The sequence below is a fragment of the Dermatophagoides farinae genome, chromosome 6, assembly GCF_024713945.1.
Source record: "Dermatophagoides farinae isolate YC_2012a chromosome 6, ASM2471394v1, whole genome shotgun sequence".
NCBI classification, from domain to species: Eukaryota; Metazoa; Arthropoda; class Arachnida; order Sarcoptiformes; family Pyroglyphidae; genus Dermatophagoides; species Dermatophagoides farinae.
Window position 1 is genome coordinate 2246551 of NC_134682.1, and position 20978 is coordinate 2267528.

General features: G+C 28.7%; 2 protein-coding genes across 8 annotated transcripts in view; both read left to right on the forward strand.

Moving 5' to 3' along the window:
- Positions 1 to 938: 938 nt before the first annotated feature.
- Lerp (lysosomal enzyme receptor protein) lies at positions 939 to 7461 on the forward strand. Of its 2 annotated transcripts, none has more exons than XM_075731860.1 (5): positions 939 to 1814; positions 1891 to 2185; positions 2247 to 6247; positions 6319 to 6418; positions 6581 to 7461. In XM_075731860.1, the coding sequence occupies exons 1-5, from the start codon at positions 1621 to 1623 to the stop codon at positions 6590 to 6592; spliced, it is 4602 nt and encodes a 1533-aa protein (XP_075587975.1). In that variant the 5' UTR covers positions 939 to 1620; the 3' UTR covers positions 6593 to 7461. The 2 variants fall into 2 exon arrangements, with proteins under 2 accessions (XP_075587975.1, XP_075587974.1); XM_075731859.1 differs by having other exon boundaries at positions 6851 to 7461.
- A 12215-nt stretch (positions 7462 to 19676) lies between these two features.
- Positions 19677 to 20978, forward strand: part of LOC124493603 (uncharacterized) — a 40429-nt gene continuing 39127 nt past the window's right edge. For 2 of the 6 annotated variants that reach the window (XM_047056700.2, XM_075731864.1), the window contains exon 1: positions 19677 to 20403. The gene's annotated coding sequence lies outside the window, so the exon portion shown is untranslated. Of the gene's footprint in view, positions 20404 to 20438; positions 20540 to 20978 lie in introns of those variants that run through there. The other 4 variants (XM_075731865.1, XM_075731861.1, XM_075731862.1 and 1 more) reach the window with 4 other exon arrangements.

Genomic DNA, 20978 nt, shown 5'->3' on the forward strand with positions numbered 1-20978 from the left:
TCATCATATGATTTGCCATCGTGATATGTATCACACATTCGGGTTGTTGTTGTTGTTGTTGTCATTGTTGACAATCATCATATACGCATATCATACTTTATATAAAGATATACAGTTAGTTGTTTGTCGGATTTATTTATTTTATCATTAATGTTGTTGTTGTTATTAGTTTAACACAATCATCACCAACGACAATGTTATCATAATTAAATTATATTTATTATATTATTCCAGACATGTTGATCTAAATCGAAAAAAAATTTTCTTGGATTGATTTTTGTCGATTTATTTAGTATATAGTAGTTTAGTTTGGTTGAATTCATTTCGTATCAAGGATACGTGGATTGTAATCGTTAAACAATGCTACAACATTTGAGATCATTGTCTTAGTGTAGTGGAAAAAAAACGTACTGGAGAAAAAAAAAGAAACAACTACGATTAGAATGATAAAATCTTTTTTGTTTCATTGCCATGACAAGTGTATGACAAGAAAAAAAAGGGAAACAACCAGATCAAGTAGAAAAAACCTTGAACCTTAATTTTTTTTTTTTTTTTTTTTGGTACAATGATGATTGCATTGAAATTGCGACAAAAAGTACATTTAATTTTTGAAATTTTTTTTTTCATTCAAATCACATTTTATTTCATTTTGATCTGATGATTTGTATTTTCAGATGTGATGATGATGATGATGATGATTTTATTAAGATTCAAACATTTTTGACATAAAAAAGTATATATACTTGAAACGTCATCTATGCACAGTACACATTATATCGTATGATGATGATAATTTTTGGGGCCACCACATTGTAATATGCCGCTACCGGCATATAATATTTTATAATGTAGCGGTATGAATGACAAATACATATAGCTTAGTCATAATAATTGTTTGTGTATTTTGATATATGTCAGGGAATATATATATAAGTTTTATTTATTGCTTGTTTTTCTGTTATACACACACACACACACGAACCATCATTCTCACTTTCAAAGCCATGTAAATCTGCGTATATGATGATGATGATGATGATTCAATGAACGATAAAAATTGAAAAATTTCATCATCAAAACTGAATTCATCATCATTTGTGATATTTTAAATCAGTGAAAAAAATTTTTTCAATATAAAAAAAAACATTGATTTCATTTTGATCGCTTGTTTGTTGAATAAATGTGAATTTGTTTGATTGTTTTTCGATTGAAATCATTGAATTATTTGTTAAAGCAAAAAAAAAAAAAGAAAAAAACTTTCGACATTGGAAACACTGAACATTTTGATTTCATCACCACCATCTCATTCAACTTAATCACACACACATATCTATATTGTCCATCATAACCACATTATAACACAAAAATCGCTTGAAATTCGAAACTCAATAATAATAAGATTTATTATTAATCATCACGTCAAACTCATCATCAAATACAAATACTGCATTGACTTTGAATGCAAGGAAATAATTGAAGAAAATAATTTAACAGTTGTTTTTTTCCTTTTAAACGTTTTTCTTTTACCTCATCATCATCATCATCGCCATCATCATCAAATGTTGTAAAATTAATTTGAAATTGTTGAAAAAACAGTTTCTCCATTCAAACAAACAAAAAATGATCTCGAAAATTAAAATTCGTTCCTCATCATCATCATCATCATTATCATTATTGCTCATCATATATTTTATCATCATCACCTTTTTATCATCAACAGCAACAGCAGAATCGGCATCGAAAAATTTAAAATTATCCAATGAATTGGATATTTGTGGTGATAATGGCCATATTGATTCACATGCATTGAATATGTAAGTAAATTGGCTACTAATTTTATTCGAAACTAATCAAAATCTTGTTTTTGTCAATCAAACAAAAAACAAAAAGTGGTTCTACACCATGGAATGTAGCACGTGATCAGGATTACATTGACATATCACCATGTTCAACATTTAATCAATCATCTAATTATAAAAATTATTACATTCCAAATGAATGTAAACAAAGTCATATTTGTCACAATATAACTGATAATAATAATGGCCGTATTCGATCGTTGGGCTACCAATTAAAACATGTTTTATCTGAATTTGGTACGACACGTGCCATTTATATTGGTCCATCTTGTGATAATCAAGTTAATTATACAATTCATCTACGATTTACATGTGGAAATCATTTGGTAAGTTTTATTCTTTTTTTCAAAAGTAAAACTATGATGTGTGAATTTGTTAAATACATAGGGACATCCATCATTTCCAATTGTTTCTATTAAATCCAAATGTATGATCATATTGAATTGGGAAACATCAGCTGCATGTCGACAACAAAAACCGACATTATCATTTGGTTTGAATGAAATGAAATGCTATGTTTTGGATAATAATAATCGTATTCGTGATCTTACACCATTGATACGTACAAATGGTAGTTATCAAGTGATGGCTGATTCAAAAGAATTTTATATAAATGTTTGTTCCGATATTGGTGGTACGGAAAATCGTTGCTCAACACTAGAAGGTTCATCAGCATGTCAATTGACTACTGGTTCAAAAAGTGGTTTCATGGAATCAGTTGGAACATATAAATGGTCTGATATGAAATTTATTCCATCGAATCAACAAAATGAACGTGAAATCATTGAACTTACTTATTATCGTACACCAACGTCAAATTGTAATCCTGTGACAAAAATTCGTTTTATATGTCCACGACATTTATCACAAAGTGTTTCGTATCGTAATTATCCGATATTAATTTCGGATTTAGATTGTGAATATATTGTCGAATGGATTACCGATTATGCGTGTCCAATGGATATGATTGGAAAATCTATCGATTCGAATACATGTCAATTTGAACAGATTAATCTGAAATCATTACCTCGAACAGAATTTGTATTTGAAAATCTATCCATTCGAAATCAAAACAAAACAATTATAATGAATCTTTGTGGCTCTGTCAGTCAAAAATGCTCATCGACATCATCAGTTTGTTTAGTCGATGGTGATGTTAGTGAATCAATCGGTTCAAAAACTGAAGGAAAATTTTTCAAAGCTGATAATCGTCTAAGTATTGTGTTTTCCTCGAAAAATTCTGCATGTAAAAATGATCAAGGAAATCTAATGAATTCTCGTACAATTATTGAGCTTGAATGTGATAATTCATCTAATGATGCCTTAAAATCTCAACGACCAGAATTTATTCGATTTGAAAGTGATACCTGTATTTATAAATTTCGTTGGCAAACATCAATCGTATGTCCATTGTTTGAACAATCTCGATTGAATTGTTCATTAATTACAATGGATTCGAATAGAAATCTTGTTCAAGTTGATCTATCATCATTACGATTATCTAAATCATTTCATCATATACGATCGCCCAATAAGCAATTTTTATTCAATGTTTGTGATCGTATACCATCGGTAACTACCAGCAAAAATGTTCCAGAAATTTGTCATCATTCATCTGCTTGTTTAATTGATTCAACCAATAATCTATCTTTCAGTATTGGTGATTTTAATCATCCAATCACCTATAACGAGCGAGCAAAAACATTTGAATTATTATATGCAGGTGGTTTTGATCTTATTCGCAACAAAACTGTTAATACAAGAATTATATTCATCTGTTCAATGTATCAAGAAAAGCCAGATGCAATTGATTTCGATATGGAAAATTCAGAATATGTATTTGAATTTCGTACACCGGCTGCTTGTCCAATAAATCCGGTTGTTGGTGATGGTTGTCAAGTTTATGATTCATTCACTGGAAATTCATTTGATTTAACATCATTGAAATCAGCAAATTATTATATTGTTCGTGGTGATCAATATGACTTTGAATTGAATCTTTGTGGACCGATTATTGGTGGTTCATGTCAACGAGCTGAAACGGCAATCTGTCAAATAGAACTTGATGGTCAAAAACGAAAATTTAGTCTTGGTAATTTTCATGATAAATTAGTCTATTGGAATTCAATTCTAAATATGACATTTACAAATGGTGATCCATATAATGATGTTAATCGTACACCACGTAAATCACATATATCGTTCGTCTGTGATGAGACAGCTGGCAAAGGTCATCCAGAATTTATTGGCGAATCAAATCGTTCATATTCATTCACTTGGTATACATCTTTAGCCTGTGTTGGACAAGTACCGAAAACAAGTCATTGTACATTTGAAAATGAAACACATTTCATTGATTTTAGTCCACTATCGATGAGTGTTGGCAATCATTTCGTATTGAGTGATGATTCGACAATTATCAATATTAATTTTTGCAAATCATTGAATCGTCAAAAAAATCTATTGACAAAACTATGTAAACCGAATTCAGCTGCTTGTATGTTACAAATGCATCAATCGGATAAAGTAGCTACGGCATTGAATCTTGGCGAACCATCTGAACCACCATTCATGGGCTATGATGGAAATGTTCATATTATGTTAGATAATGGTGATCCATGTCCATATGATCCAACAGTGAATTTAACCAGTAGTTTTCGTATGGAATGTGATCATGAATCTGGACAAATGATCAAAATAATGCAAGTGGATCCAAATGATCGTCATAAATGTACATATGAATTTATTGTACAATCACCGATTGCCTGTGCACAAAAATTGACTGAAACTAAACTTGATGAAAATTGTATTTATACCGATACACGTACAAATCTATCGGCTGATTTATTTTTATTGAAACAAATGATTGATTATGAAATCTATACGAAAAATCCAGTAAATCGTAATAGTGCAAGATTTATTCTAAACTTTTGTAAACCAGTTGGATCAGTTAAATGTGGTCCAAATGAAGCTGTTTGTTTTTCAGATGTTGATAAAAGTCTAACCAGTTATGGATCAATGGATAAAATGAATATTTATGTGAAACAAAATCTACATATACGTTATAGTGATGGTGATCCATGTGATAAAAAATCATTATCAAATCGTAAACGTTCCACTGATATTGAATTGGCTTGTTCACCGAAACAATCCAAACCAATCATTTCACATTATGATAAATGTTTAGTAAAAATTTATTGGGAAACACCAGCCGTTTGTAGCCTAAAGGTGCCAACTTGTTCATTATTCGATTCGGATGGTAATTATTATTCATTACGACAATTATCATCATTATCACATTCATGGCGTGTTGAAATGAATAATACAGATAATGACCATTATTTGATTAATGTTTGTAAACCATTATCACCGAAAACATTTCAAAAACCGACAAAAATACACGATAATACATGTGAAAAATCATCGGCCGTATGTCAATGTAATGATAAAGATGGTTGTAAACAAAGTTTGGGAAAAGTTTCCGATCATGAATTAACATTGGATCCGGAGACTAAACATCTATTGTTAACCTATGAAGAAGATATATTAAGTTGTCAAGAATCGGAAATGTTTTTATCACCAGTACGTACGAAAATTCAATTTCAATGTTCAACTGAAACCGGTATGGCTGGACCAAAATTTATCAACGTAAAAGATTGTACACATTATTTCATTTGGAATACATCGTTTGCATGTCCACATAATCTGATCAAAAATGATGAATATCGTTTATTATTAACAAACGATATGATTCTTATCGATACAATTACAAATTTACGCTGGGATCTTGGTGAATTATTGAAGAAAAAAGTTATTGTACGTGAAACCCGTACACATGATGGCCATGTTGAACATTATGATTATCATATTCATCTTTATCGTAATAATAACAACAATGGTGGTGATGATCCAAAAATGGCTGATAAACAATGTTCACAAGCAGCAATTTGTCAAACAAATGGTAAAGGTTTAAATCGTGATATTGGCACATTGAATCAATGGCAATTTGTATCCGATGGTAATATTGCATTACAGCTGATTATACATTCAAATACATCACGTTGTGGACGTAATCAAATGAAAAATGCTACAACAAAAATATTTTTCGAATGTATCGATAATGAACATTACCGTCAACAACATGATAATGATAAAGCGATGAACAACAACGATGTTAGCTTTCTTTATGAAAGTGATGATTGTGAATATTATTTCCTATGGCGTACACCATTAGTATGTCCATTATTGGAAGAACAACAAAAATCTAGTCGATCCAGTCATGATGGTTCCAATGGTAATGGCCATCAACGTTCATTAGCATTTCCAATTATTTTCTCGTTATTAATACTTTGTTGTATTGCATTTGTTGTACATCGTTATCGTCATGAGTAAGTGGATTGAATTTTTTTTTGTGAAATTTTTCTAATTTGTTTTTTTTCCATTTAAAATTCATCAATAGAATCCATGTAAACGATTTTATATGTCGCCATATGGAGCGTTTCCGTAATCATCGTGGTTCGTCACCAACAACTTCGGATGTTAATTTCCGTTATCAACAGGTATGATGATATGCTTGAATTTTGGCACCAACATTTACCCACCCACACACTACCTAGTAGTAGTTGCTTGTTTTTTTTTTATTTTGTTTTCTGACATTTTTTTATTTATTTATTTTTACTTTTTCCTTTGCCCCGCACAATTTATTTCTTATTTTTATTTAGCTGGCACTTTGAAAATTTTTCAAAGTCTGAAATAATCATCCGAATTTTTCATAATTTTGATTTCAATTTGATTTTGATAAAAAAAAACACGCGCCCAATTATATTTGAATCATGCTGTGATATCCATGAGATATTGTTATATAATATTTACATACAGACATACACACACGTTTGTTGATTGAAAAATTGGAAAATAATGTTTTCTTATTTTTTCTTGTTTATTTCGCTTATTTATAAAAATTATATCGCTTGAAAATTTGGAAATTACAGTATGTTTCTACGTGAACACCTCAAAAAGAAGAACAAAGAATTTATTTTCATTTAAAATTCACACCTCAAAATATGAACACAGATTTTTATCAATGGCCATTATCATCATTATTATTGATGGTCAATCACGATGCCTTAATTGTAATCCATAATCATCACCATTCATCATCATTCATTATTTAATTTCTTTAAAATAGTTAACAACCATAATCATGATATATATAAAAATTTACATTTATAACAACAGAAGAAACTTTGGATTATCCATCATCATCATCATCATTATCACCATCATCGTTATTATTATTATTATTATAATTCGTTTAATTCCAATTCAATTTTCTTTATATCAATGAGTGAGATAAAAAAAATCTATGTTTATTATTACATGTATAAAATATATCATTTGTTGATTACACACTTTTTCTTTGTTATGAAAATTGATAATAACAATTTATACAAATGGTGGCAATCACACATTATGTTGTTGTTGTTGTTGATGATGATGATGATGATATAAACACTTTATTCTTGTCAATCATTCTTTAATTAATTATCATCATCATTATTTACAGAAATAAAAATGTTAGATTTTTTTTTCTCTTTTAAAATGATGTTCAATTTAAAATTTTTCAATAGTTTTGTTGGGTTTTCAAATTTTTTTTTTACTACATAGGTAAGACAATTTCTTGAATTTTTTGTTCTCATTTATTGATTTCTTTTTTTGTTTTGTTTTGTTTTCTTTAGGTCTTTATTCGTTTGCCATTTTCGGTGTGCGTGATATCATAATGGTAAGTTTGACCAAGCTTTTTTTCGCACTTTATTTTTCCATATATAATTTAATCGACTATGATGATATGGTAAAAGGTTCGATGGCAATACAAAATGTTTGGTCATTTTTTTTTCTCATCAATCGAATTCGATGATGATTATTGATCAATTGACTTGATTGATTTGCGGTTTTTTTTCGCTGAAAAAAAACCCATTTATCAAACATATCATTCAAGTTTTCATTATTCATCGAATACAATAAAACCCAGAGAGATTGTTTATTGAAATAAGTTTACGAAAGAATTTCATATTTCAAAACTTATTCTAAAGCATGGTCTCAACAAAATGACCACTTAATGGACATTGTATCATTGCCAATATGAAAATAATAATCGAAATTTTCAAATGCTTTTTTATCAATAACATGATCATATCTGAGTCGATGTCTTTTATATAGATCTAATGATGAAAAAAAAATTAATAACTTGTCAACTAATACATGGTTTCGTTTCATTTTTCTTTTGTTTTTTTTTAGGAAAATTTGTTGCCAACAATTTTTGATATTTTCAATCATCTTCATTGTCATCATAATAATAAGAAAATGTCCATTTACCACCATGGTGGATCATCATCATTATTCATACGATTCTGGATGTTTACAATCTCATATTTTTATGACCAAAAAAAAAATGATGATAATAAATCTTGTAAATTGAAACAAATTGCAACTAGATGTGAATTTTCTTTTTTTTTATGTTGAAAAAAATGACTTATTATTTATCTGGTCAGCTGAAATTAATGATGATGATGATGATTGCAAAACACTTACGTTGTGTATTTGAAAATGGATAAAAAATTGTCCTGTTTTTTTCGATCAAATATTAATCGATCGAAGGAATTAATTTCAGAATACAAGTGTTGTGTTTGTGTTTATTATTGAATAGTTCAAAATATTGGGTGATGAAAATTTTTATATTTTGGATTGCAATTTTTCAGCCTTTGATCCAAACTTTTTTTTTTGATCAAATATTCATCAAATTCTAGTTTTCATTGGAGAGCCAACCAAATTTATACACAAACTCACATTCACCAGGGTCTTTAAAACGATTGATTGATGCATTGATAGAACAAAATGACAAACGAAACGAAATGAATAGAATTATATATATACTAAAAGGAATGAAATCAACGAATAACTCGTAAACGTTATCGGTGATGATAATAAATTATAATCAATTATTCATCAACACACGCAGACGAGGACGATAAATTTTTTCAATTTGGTTGAATGTTACAATTGGTGATAAACAAAAAAAAAAAAAAAAAGACAACCACTGGATTAGATCATGAATCACATTATGATGGTGGATGAGATGATGATGATGATGATGATGATTGTTGGAAAATTTTTTCATGAAAAAATTTTCTTTTTTTTCCCTCTCTGGATGGATGATGAGAAATTTTCTTTTTATTTTATTTGCATTCGTAACACATAGACAAATGAATTAATGGTCGTCATTGTCATTGTCATAGTCATCGTCGACACCTGATACTTTTTGTGTGTGTGTGTGTGTGTGATACGATCCTGGATATCGGTTTCTTTTTTTTTACTCCCATTTGTTTCGAATGTTGCTTATGTTTAATTCATTCACACAATTTTTTCCATCTCTCTCTCTCTTGCTCTCCATTTGACTATCAACCATCAAATATTCAGCTATGTTTTTTTAATATGTGAAATTGTTTTCATTTTTTTGTGGGGGGGGGGTTATTGTTTTTTTTCCTTTGCATTTCATTTAGTTTTCCAAGTCTCCTGTTTTTTTTTTCTTGTTCATGAACATATAGAGAATATATATCATTTCGAGAATTTTAATATTATGTTTTGGGGTGGTATAATGGTCATCTATTTTTTTTAGGGTCACTTTGATTTTCAATGTCATCATCATTACTATATTTTTTCGGTAATTTTGGTTGATTACATTTCTTTTTCATTGGCTGAATTTCTCAACAACAACAACAACAACAACCAAATGATGTTGCATAATGATAATGTCCATTAAAAGACATAACATATATATAAATATATCATTTAGAGACCGAAGAAGAAAAAAAAATCGGAATTTTTTTCAACACAAAAAAAGTAATACAATATTTGGACAACAAAAAAAAACAAAGAATAAAAATCAACAATACAAACACATACACAAAAAAACGACGATGAAAATTTTCATCGTCATAGTCGTCTTGTTGTCATTTGGGACTGATTAAGCTGATCACATTTTACATTGTACACAAAAACAAACACACAGTAATCTGTCTATCTAGTAGCGATCCAACGAATAGACAAAAAAAAATAAATTCAAGATAAAACAACAAGCCACACACATACACACACACACCTAGATAAAATACACAACACATACATATGGTATATAACCATTGACACTGACATAGTGATGTTGTCCAACTATTTTTTTCCCCATATGGCAAATGAATGAATGAATGATCTACCAGAATGGAAGAAAAAAAAATAAAACATACCGGGACATTTTTTTTTTGAATTCTTCACTCTTGGTCCAAAAAAAAACAACTTTTAGATTCGTTGGTTGTTCTATAGAATAAGAATTTTTTTCGTTATTCAGTTTTTTTTTCGACACACTGACAAGAAAGAAACTTGAATTTTTTGTTTTTGGTCATCATCATCATCATCATCATACTCATTATCATTGGTACATTTTATGATCATCAATCTTCATTCACTTTTGTCGCTTAAAATGTTTGTTTGTTTGTGACTGTGTGTATGTGTGTGTGTGTTGTGTGTTTTTCACAATGTGAAATGGCAATGGACCAAACAACAACAGAATAACAATTCCATGGAATTCAGTTTATTCTGGTTTATCCATTTATTTATCCTAAAACACACACACACACACACACACGTATACAAACTGGATAGGTGTTTGAAGAAAGTGAAATGATTTCATGGAAAAAAAAAGTTTCTAAACAGGAATAAGTTTAGAACATATAATTATCACGTCATAGCAGCAACGAGAGTGAAAAAAAATTGATTGTCTCAAAACGAAATATAAAATTCAATTTAAATGATAGGATAATGATTTTCAAAGGATTCGTTGAATTGAAAATTGTTTCAACTATTATTCATTCAATCAATCGATTATTTTTTTTATCAATATAAAAAATCAATTTAATTGATCTTATCTGATTGATGAAATGAAACAAACATTCAGGTAAATTAATCAAGCGAGTCAGTTGATGAAAAAAAATTTACCTCATTAGTAATTCGATTCACGCACATTCACAACAAAAACCAGTAAAGGGAAAGTGTAAATTTAAATGAAAAAAAAAATTGAAATTGATCAACAACAACAACAAAAAAAAATCTATTGGCTGAATCAATGTTGAATTGAATGAATGAAAATCAGTGAAAAAAATTTCACTAGACATCCAAAAGGACAATTCCAATGATGATGATGATGATGATCAACATCGTAAAAAAAGGAACAATTCAACAACAAATAAATTATTGACGAATAATGTTTTGTGTTGTTTTTTTTTCATTTCATTTCATTTCTGTCTCTCTGTTTTGATTCTATACATTCTTGAAATCTCTATGGAAACATTCTGTTTTTTTTTGTTTGTCTGTAAATAATAATAAAAAAATGAGAATGAGAATGAATGTCTTAAGAAGAATGATGATTATAAGTTATATTGTTTATTATTATTATTTAGTTTTATTCTTGAATTTTTTTTTCACTCTACTTGATGATGATGATGATGATCTTGGAATTACACCGCATACACACACACATCATCAATTGTTAATAATGATAGAATGGTAGAAGAAAACAACAACAACAACAACAATCACCGGTAGAAGAGAGAAAAAAAACTGGAAAATGATGATGATTATGATCAAGTCATCATGATCGTAGTCGTAGTAGTAGTAGTTCAATTATCATTATCATTATCCATACAAACAAAAAAAACAAACGGCAATATAATGTATCGTACCGGTGCCTCGAATGATCATGATCATCATCATCAAGATGATAAGAAAAAAAAATTGCGATGAAATGATGATCATGACCATCATCATCGATTGTTTTACGTCTTGTCTTACATCTTGTCCAATGTTGTTGTTGTTGTTTTTGATGTTGTGTTGTCTTCTTGAAAATCTTTTTTTTTTCATTCATTCATTCATTCTCTATTTTTTCTTTTGAATTCCATAGAGAGATATATACATAAAGGTAGATTAGAATTGTTTTAGTTTTTTTTCTCTTTTACTTTTCGTTTTGATGGCCAGAATTATCCAGCAACAACAACAACAACAACAATAATAATGATGATGATGATGATACTATGAACGAATTCACCATTTTTTTTTTGTTAAAACATCATATATGTCATAATTAGAATGGCTACAGCAGGATTTTTTCTTTTTTTTTTGCTTGCATATTTGTTTCATTTTTGGTTTCTTTATTCATACTTGGATAGTCAATCTCTCTATAGGGACACATGAATGATACTGAAATTCTTGATAAAAATAATAATGATGATGATGTTGATAAGAATGTAAAGAAAAAAAAATCCATAAAAAAACAAGAATAAAGATTGAAGAATAATAACAAGATTTAAGAATGTAATGAATCAACATGCAAAATGATGGGCGAATTTTTCTTTTCCTATTGGAATACACACACACACACAAAAAGTGTAATCCAATTTTTGATTTGAATTTTTTTTTGTTTTAGTACGTTGATTATTATTATGATGTTTTTTATATCGTTGTAATCTCACAATGATTATGATGATGATGATGATGATGTTGGCAACAAAAAATTTGTTTTTCTCTCTCTCTCTTTTGTCGTTATCCTGGATCATCATTATCATAATCATCAAACGGAAAAAAAGATAAAAGTGAGAGAAAGAATTAAAGAATTTTTAAATTCATAATTTAAAAGAATTTTGTAAAAAAAAAAAATTCAATTTAAAATACAAAAAAAAATGGAAATAACCTTATCTGACTTGAACAATGTGCACATTTATAATCCTTGATCATCATTGATCTTAATTAAAAAATACAATATTCCTTATGATGTAGAATTATGAATTTCGGATCTAGAACCAGAGAAAGAGAAATTGGTTTGATGAGAAAAAAATTTTTTTCCAATTCAATTTCAATCAAAATTGATTGATTGTTTCAATGAATTTTTTTTTACTGTTATGATGATGATGATGATGGTGATGGAAATTAAAAATGTCATGTTTACATAACATTAAATTTACATCATCATCATTAGGATCATTGCGGTTGTTGTGAGTGCAAAATAAAAAATCAAAACGACAACGAATATGACGACAAGGAAAACTTTTCAATTAAGCCATCATCATCATAGTGGTCGTATGTTTTCAAATCAAATGTTAATGTTTTCTTTTCATCATCATCATCACATTTTTTGCTTCATTCTGGATGATCTGATCGTTTATTTTATTTTTTGTTTTGTTTTTGTTTTCCATTTAACATCCATAATCCATTGGCCACACACGATAATAATGATGATGATGATGGACATTATGAATGATAAAAATAGTAGAAATGATCATGATCTTCATTATTATTTATTATGAAACAAGTTTTTCTCTATTTTTTTTGTGGTCATATTCAAATGTGACCATTATCTTGATTATTATCATCAACATGATCATCATCATCATCATGACTTTATAATGATGATCAAGTTGATGATGATGATGATGATGATGATGAATATCATCGAAAAAAAATGGTGGAAAAAAATAATTTTTTTTTCAAATCATCATCATCATCATCATTATGAATGAACAGCAAAAAAAATTTTCAGCCATATTTTCATTGTTGTTGTTCAGTTCAACAATAATTTAATGAAATATTTATCAAATGAAATGAAATATAAAACGGTTATATATGCAATATATGTATTGTGTGTGTGTGTGTATGTGTCCGGTGTTTGTGTATTATATGGTCATTCTTTTATTGTTGTTGTTGTAATCGGTATCATTTATACCTGTATTTATTGAGAATGTTTGCACTCATCATATAGCCAACAACTTGTTTTGAATAATTTTTTTTTCATTCATATTTTTAACCAAGAAAAAAAATACAACAAATTCCCAATGATCATATTATTATGATGATGAATGTCATTGTTGTTGTTGTTGCTGTTTTTTTTTCTTTTTGGATTCAAACAATCGAATATGTCCCATATATGTGAATATTTTTTTTTTGCAATCAACTCGATGATGATGATACCCAAGATGATCATAAGGACAATAATGTCCAAAATGCAAAAAAAAATGCGTTGAATAAATGAGAAAAATTTTTATTCTTCTTCTGTTGGTCAAACTGTATGTTTATGAATATGAAGAGAAGAAGGTGTGGAGAAGTAGGTGTGCATAATTTTTATTTCTGGAATTAAAATTTTCATTCCGTTTTATCAACATTTGTTTGTTTGAACAAAAGAAAAAAAGAATTCTTGTGTCCAGGTGTTTTTTTCTTTTGGAATTGGAATATCATTGTTTTCATTTTCTTCGTGTTGAATTTTGTCCGATCTGATAATCTGTTTTTGAAAAAAAAAATCGATAAATAAAGTTTGTTGTTGCTCACTTTTCCAGCAAAAGTTTTCTTTGCAAAAAAAAATTCAATTTTTTGTCATCGTCATGGACACACACACACACACACACACACAGAGAGAGAGATTGGTAAAGAATCTCAGGACAAATCATTGAATATTATGTGTGAAATCCCATAACAACAACAATAAAAACTGAAATGAAAATAATTTTCGTTTCTCTGTCTTTCATTAAAATGAATGGTAGAATTATAATCGAAAAAAGTAGTGAATAACTGAAATTGATGACCATTTTGAAATGGTTATTATTTTTGTTTTTTTTTAATTAAAATCCAAACTAGAATTAGCCATTTAAAATGTGAATTATATTTCTAGAATTTTTATTGGTACACTACATTGGTCAACGTGTTAACAGTGTTGGGGAAAAAACGAAATTAGAATTCGTTTTTTTCCCAATTTCCAACACTTATGATTAAGAATTTGTTATTATTATTCAAACGCGGTGGAAAAAAATGTTCAAAATTTTTATACCATTTAATCACGACAATCATCCCCATTTCATTCTTGGTATGTGTGTGTGTGCGTGGGTCTAATTAATATAAATTGATAATATTCATTGCTGCCGCCAACAATATTTATGAGTGGGAAAAAAATGGATCATCAACAACATGATTGAATGGATTAATGATGATAATAATAATAAAAAAAAACTTTACAAACAAAAAAAAAACAACAACAACAACCCAGACAAATTTAAACAATTCATTCATTCATTCATTCTCTTCTTGATTGTCAATTTCCATGGTTGTTATTGTTGTTGTTGTTGACCATTTGTTTGCCATAGAAAACAAAACAAAACAAAACAACAAAACCAAAAAAAAAAATTGTTCCAGGAACAAATCGACACACACGCACACACACAAAAAAAAACTCACATTCCAAAAAAAAAGTCACAATTTTTTTTTTGGATTCGTTTGTGAATGTTGAATATCATTTTTGTATTTTCAGTAAAAGTTTTTTTTCTGTTCACTATGTAGTTTATCAAGTCTATGGAAATTATTATTGTGGAAAGTTGTATCACACACACACACACACACACAAACAAAGTTCTTTAATAATTAATATTTCCCTCTTTGTTCCAAAATTTGTCCCAAAAAAACAACAACAACAACAATAACAACAAAACTCTATGTTATGAAGATATGGATGAATATCAAAATGCATGTGAGGGTGTGTGGTGGCACCTTTGTCTTTCATGACTGAGAAAAAAAAGAATAACAGCAAGAAAAAAAATTCCATGTTTATTCTGTTTGGGATACAAAGCAATATTTATCATCATACACATTATTATTATTACTATTAAGTGTGATGATGGTGGTGGTAATATCGCTGTTTGGTTCACTCCCCCCCAAAAAAAAATTCCATCCTGTGGTCATCATCATCAACATTGTGGTCATGATGATGGTTATTTTGCAAAAAAAAATGAAAATGAAAAAAAATTAATCATTTAATAATGTATCCATCAATCGATTCGATAAATCGATCAAATAAATCAATCAATAACACAGTAGTATTACATACACACACACACACACAATAAAAACAAAATAATAACAATGATCATATCGACTATAGTTCGATCGATCGATCGATTGATTATTTTGTTTTTTTTTTCATCTCGTTCTTTCTCTCCATCATCATCATCATCATCATCATTGTTGTTGTTTTGACAACATAAACAAAGACAAAACAAAACAATCAAACAAACAAACAAACAAACAAACAGAAATAAAAGTACAATGAAAAAGGTCACCATGAATTTCGCCACATCACCTGGATTTGATTGATTTAATGAGAAATGAGAAAAAAAATCATTGATTGATTTTTTTCTTTGATTGTTTGAATTTTGATCGATCAATCAATTGATTTGATTGACAAAACGAATAAAAAAAATATCGTACATTATATTGTAGGTCCATTTTTGTTTATTTACGTTTTTAATGAATATTTCGTTGTTGTCGTCGTCGTCGTCGTCGTTGTTGTTGTTGTTGTTGTTGTTATTTTCATGTCAATTTCATTATCATTTTCAATTAAAATTTTCTGATACTGCTTCAATCGAATCTTTTTTGTAATTGGATCAAATAATTTCAAAATTATCGCAATTTCATCGATAACAAAAAAAAATTTAATTTAAATTGACCTTAATTATTGATTCAAATTGCGATGAGAATGGCAGAAATTTTGTTCATTTTTTTCCAAGGAAAAAAATTTCATAAAATGTAATTAATCATATATGATTCAGAGAAAAAAAAACCCAAACCAAATATCAACAATAATCATGATTTTTTTTTTGTGAACAACAACGAATGAATCATCATCATAGGGTATTGTTTTTTTATAGAAAAAAAAATTCATTCATTCATTCATTCAGGTTGTCATCATTGTCATTATCATCATTACCTTTGTCCGGTTGCCATTGATTCATTCATCATCGTATGACTTATGACTATCACACACACACACACACACACACACACACACATTTTTACATAGTGTAATTATCATCATCAGGTGACAATTGAATTGAATGAATAGAAAAAAAAACGACAACCAGAAAAATACAAAATAAAAAGACAATAGATTTTTTTTTCACGTTGAAATGACAGCTTTTTAAAGTGGCCAGAAAAATAAACGTTTAAATAATAATAGTGGATAGTGGATTATCCATAAAATGGATGGGTTTAAAATGGATCATCATTTGATCAGCCAACCAGACGCACACACACACACACACATCAGATGGATAATTCAAATTAATTATGGGGTTTTTTTGCATAATAATAATGATAATTATTATTATTCGTGCGTATAATTATTGAAAACAATGAAGAATTTTGAGTTTTTGACCAAAAAAAAAAACATTTTCAAATAAAGAATATTCATGGTGTCATGTAATAAATTATTATTTTTTCATTATCTCTCTCTCTCTCTCTCTCTCTCTCTCTCTCTCTCTCTCTCTCTCTCTCTCTCTCTCTCTCTCTCTCTCTCTCTCTCTCTCTCTCTCTCTCTCTCTCTCTCTCTCTCTCTCTCTCTCTCTCTCTCTCTCTCTCTCTCTCTCTCTCTCTCTCTCTCTCTCTCTCTCTCTCTCTCTCTCTCTCTCTGGAAAAAAACAATAGGAATCACACTTCTTTTCTGTGAAAATAACGAAAACTAAAAGAATAAAAAAGCAAAATGAGAAATATGTTTTTTTTTGGAAATAAATTTTCATGAATTTCGCTCACTCATCATCTGTACATACACACACAAACACACACCATTTACATAAAAATGTGACCAAAAAAAAACCAAGCAGGAGATATAGAGAAAAAAAATCTAACCCAAAAAAACTTTGAATTCGAATTATTTTGTTGTTGTTGTTGTTGCTTGTGTTCGATCAACAATAACAACAACAACAACAACAACAAAAAACAACGTGAACTAAATGAACAAATTCAATGATGATGATAGACAACAAAGATGATATCGGAATAAATCGAAATTAAAATTCAAATCACGAACAAAAATGAAAAGAAAAATGAATCGAAATGAACCGAAATAAATACACCATCACCATCACAAACCGCTGTAAGTCGATCGATTGCCAGAATCAAAACAAAAAATCACTGAACATTTACGTTTCATTTTTCAGTTTGATATTTGAAGTTGTTTTTTTATTGGTTCAAATATGAATTGAACTGAATGAAAAATGAATGAATGAATGAATTGTTTTATGTATGAAATGTAAAAAAAAAATGAATTGAAATGAATAAATAATGATTATGATTATTGGACAGAAAAAATTATATTTGAAACTAGATGAGATGAAATTTCAATATTGAGAAATAAAAATTATCATCATCATTACGAATAGTTGATAATAGGAGTGAATTACTTCCGGATTTTTTTTTCCATTCCCGTTGCCGGGAAATTTTTCCACACACACACACACACACACACACACAGACAGACTGATAATGAATATGTGATAATTTTATTGTTGAAATGAAAAATATGAAAAAAAAAATTCCCATCATTAATGTCATCAAGATTATTGAAATTTTTTTTTTTTTGTTCATTAATATTATATCGAGCATCATACATCCACCACCACCAATAACATTGGCAAAATTTCTAATAGTAGGTGGGGCTGGAATAGTTATTCATTTCCGTTTTGGAAAAAAAATCCATGGACAAGGTTGAGTTAATCATTAAATTCAAATGATGTGTGTAGGTGTGGTTTACATGATTATTTCATCAGAAAAAACCGGAATTTTGTTTTCTTACTCGACAACACCTAGAAATAAGGGAAAAAAATTGGCAAACCACACACTTACATTTCCTGTGTGTGTGTGTATGTGTGTCTGATATCATACATTTTCCGTCGGTGATTTTTTATAAATCCAGTTTTAATTCAGAAAAGAAATCTGATTAACCGTGATTAGAATCGAATCATTGGCTGTGGTTAATTGAATGAATAAAAATATGATTTTTTCGAATGAAATTTTTGTTTTGTTTTATTTTGTCTCGATCATTCTCTCGATCGATTAACATCATTATTCTTGTGTTATTGTTTGGAAATTTCTTTTTCATTTTTCGCTTGTGTGTGTTTTGTTTACAATAAAGAGAAAAAATCCAGAAAAAAATTCCAAAACAAATAATAATTGTTCAACCATACATCGTACACCCTAGAAACTTATCTCATCATTAAATGAGAAAAAAAACCAACGTGATGAACAATGTTTACTGATGTTATGAAAAAAAAAGAAAATCCGCCATAACTTGATCTTCGTTACCATACACATCGTTGTTGTTGTTGTTGTTCCAATTGGATTCTTTTCTTCTACATTCATTCTCATATGTAGTGTTTGTTTTATCGTACTACTCTATATTATATAACAGCGAAATAAAACCTAACAACCAACTAGCCAACCAAACGGTATACCTGGTTGCCATCACACACACACCGGTGTTCTATTATGTGTGTGTATGAGCAGACGACGAAAAACAATAACCAAACAACCAACCACACACACACAAACACACAACCTATGGTACCTTTATATCCTGTGTGTGAACTTACCCCAAAAAAAAAAAAAAAAAAAAAAATCAAATGAATGAATGAATTGAATTGAATATAAAACGAAGAAGAAGAAGAAGAAAAAGAAATCATCATCATTGAATGAATGGTTGATGTGTATTTGGTGATGGTGGTGGTGGTGGTGGTAGAAGTGGTTTATTATAAATGTGGTTTTTTCCTCTTCTTCTCCTTCTCCTGTTACTTTTTTTTCCATCCACCTTTTTTTTCCATTCAACAACCAATATTATAAAATACCGTTTTTCCATGTGTATCACCATTTAGTTTTATTTTAGTTTGTTTCATTCATTCATTCATTCATTTGTATGTTCTCTCTATGTCTATTACAAACACACACACATACGTTTAAAGGTTTTTTTTCATCGTTCTTTCTCTCGTCGTCGTTGTATTTGTATATATATTTGTTGGCGGCTTTAATAAAAAAAAATGAAAATAATGATGATAAAACCAATGTACATTGTATATCATAATAGTCATTTCTAGTTTTGCAACGATTGAGGTACCTGTTATTGATCATCATCATCATCATCGTTTTTATTTCATTATACATTTGAAACAACAAGTCATTGTGTTTTGTGTGTGTGATATCCGTCCTGTCATTTATGAATTTATCCGTTGCGGATATTTTGTATTCATCTCATTCTTTCTTTCGGTTTTAAAGTTTGTGTTTTTTTTTTTGCAATTTCATCTATGATTCTTGACATATTTTCTTTTTTTGTGTATACATGGTGATTATATACCACTTTTTTTTGTCGTTTGTTTGATTGAAGAAAACAAAAAACTCGATCATAGTCACGATTATTATTTCTATATTACCGGTTTATTTTATTTTTTTTTCAAGCAAAAAAAAAAGATATGATATTTGTGTGTGTGTTTGTGTCTGTGTCTGTTTTGATGTAAATTTTAAATTGATTCAATTAAATGATGAATTTGATTTGATGGATTAGCATTCATCATCATATTCAGCAATTTGAATTGTGCGTTGGCGTTTCATTTTTTTTTTTTTTTTCAGGAGAAAAATGGTAAAAATTTTGCTATTTTTTTTTGCTTTAAAAATAAAATCCATTTTCGAATTTCCAAATTCCACTTCATCATTGTCATCATCATACAAAGCATTGTTCATACACAACAATGCTTGGTTGTTTGACTGTATTTCCGGTATACAGATCTGATTGTTTTCAACAACAAGCCAAAAAAAAACATCTATTTTTTTGTTGGTTGATTGATTGATTGATTGATTATAACGGATATATTTGATTATCATCATTTATGTGAAACGAAAAATGTTTGATTGATATTCATTTGTTTGTTTGTTTGTTTGTTTGCCCAAAAAAAAACAAAGTAGAAATTGAAAACTACAACAACGACAACAACAACAACAAATAACCGGAAATGGAATTTTTTTCCCCATCATTTGTTTTGTTATTACACCAGTCCCTTTTTTGAAGAATAATAAAGAAAAAAAATTTCAAATCAACAAAACAAATTTTGCACTTTTTGTGCATTGTTGTTCGAAAAGACATTTTCTTTCCATTTTTTTTATGTCATGCATATTATACCTGTGTTTGTCTGTGTGTGTGTGTGTGTGTGTGTGTGT

What these genes read in the sequence shown, in the direction of transcription:
- Lerp (XM_075731859.1), top strand. Translation starts at nt 1,621, where the DNA reads ATGATCTCGAAAATTAAAATTCGTTCCTCATCATCATCATCATCATTA. An exon ending in GATTCACATGCATTGAATAT is followed by an intron (nt 1,815 to 1,890) that starts GTAAGTAAATTG and finishes AAAAACAAAAAG; the next exon opens with TGGTTCTACACCATGGAATG. An exon ending in GTACATCGTTATCGTCATGA is followed by an intron (nt 6,248 to 6,318) that starts GTAAGTGGATTG and finishes ATTCATCAATAG; the next exon opens with AATCCATGTAAACGATTTTA.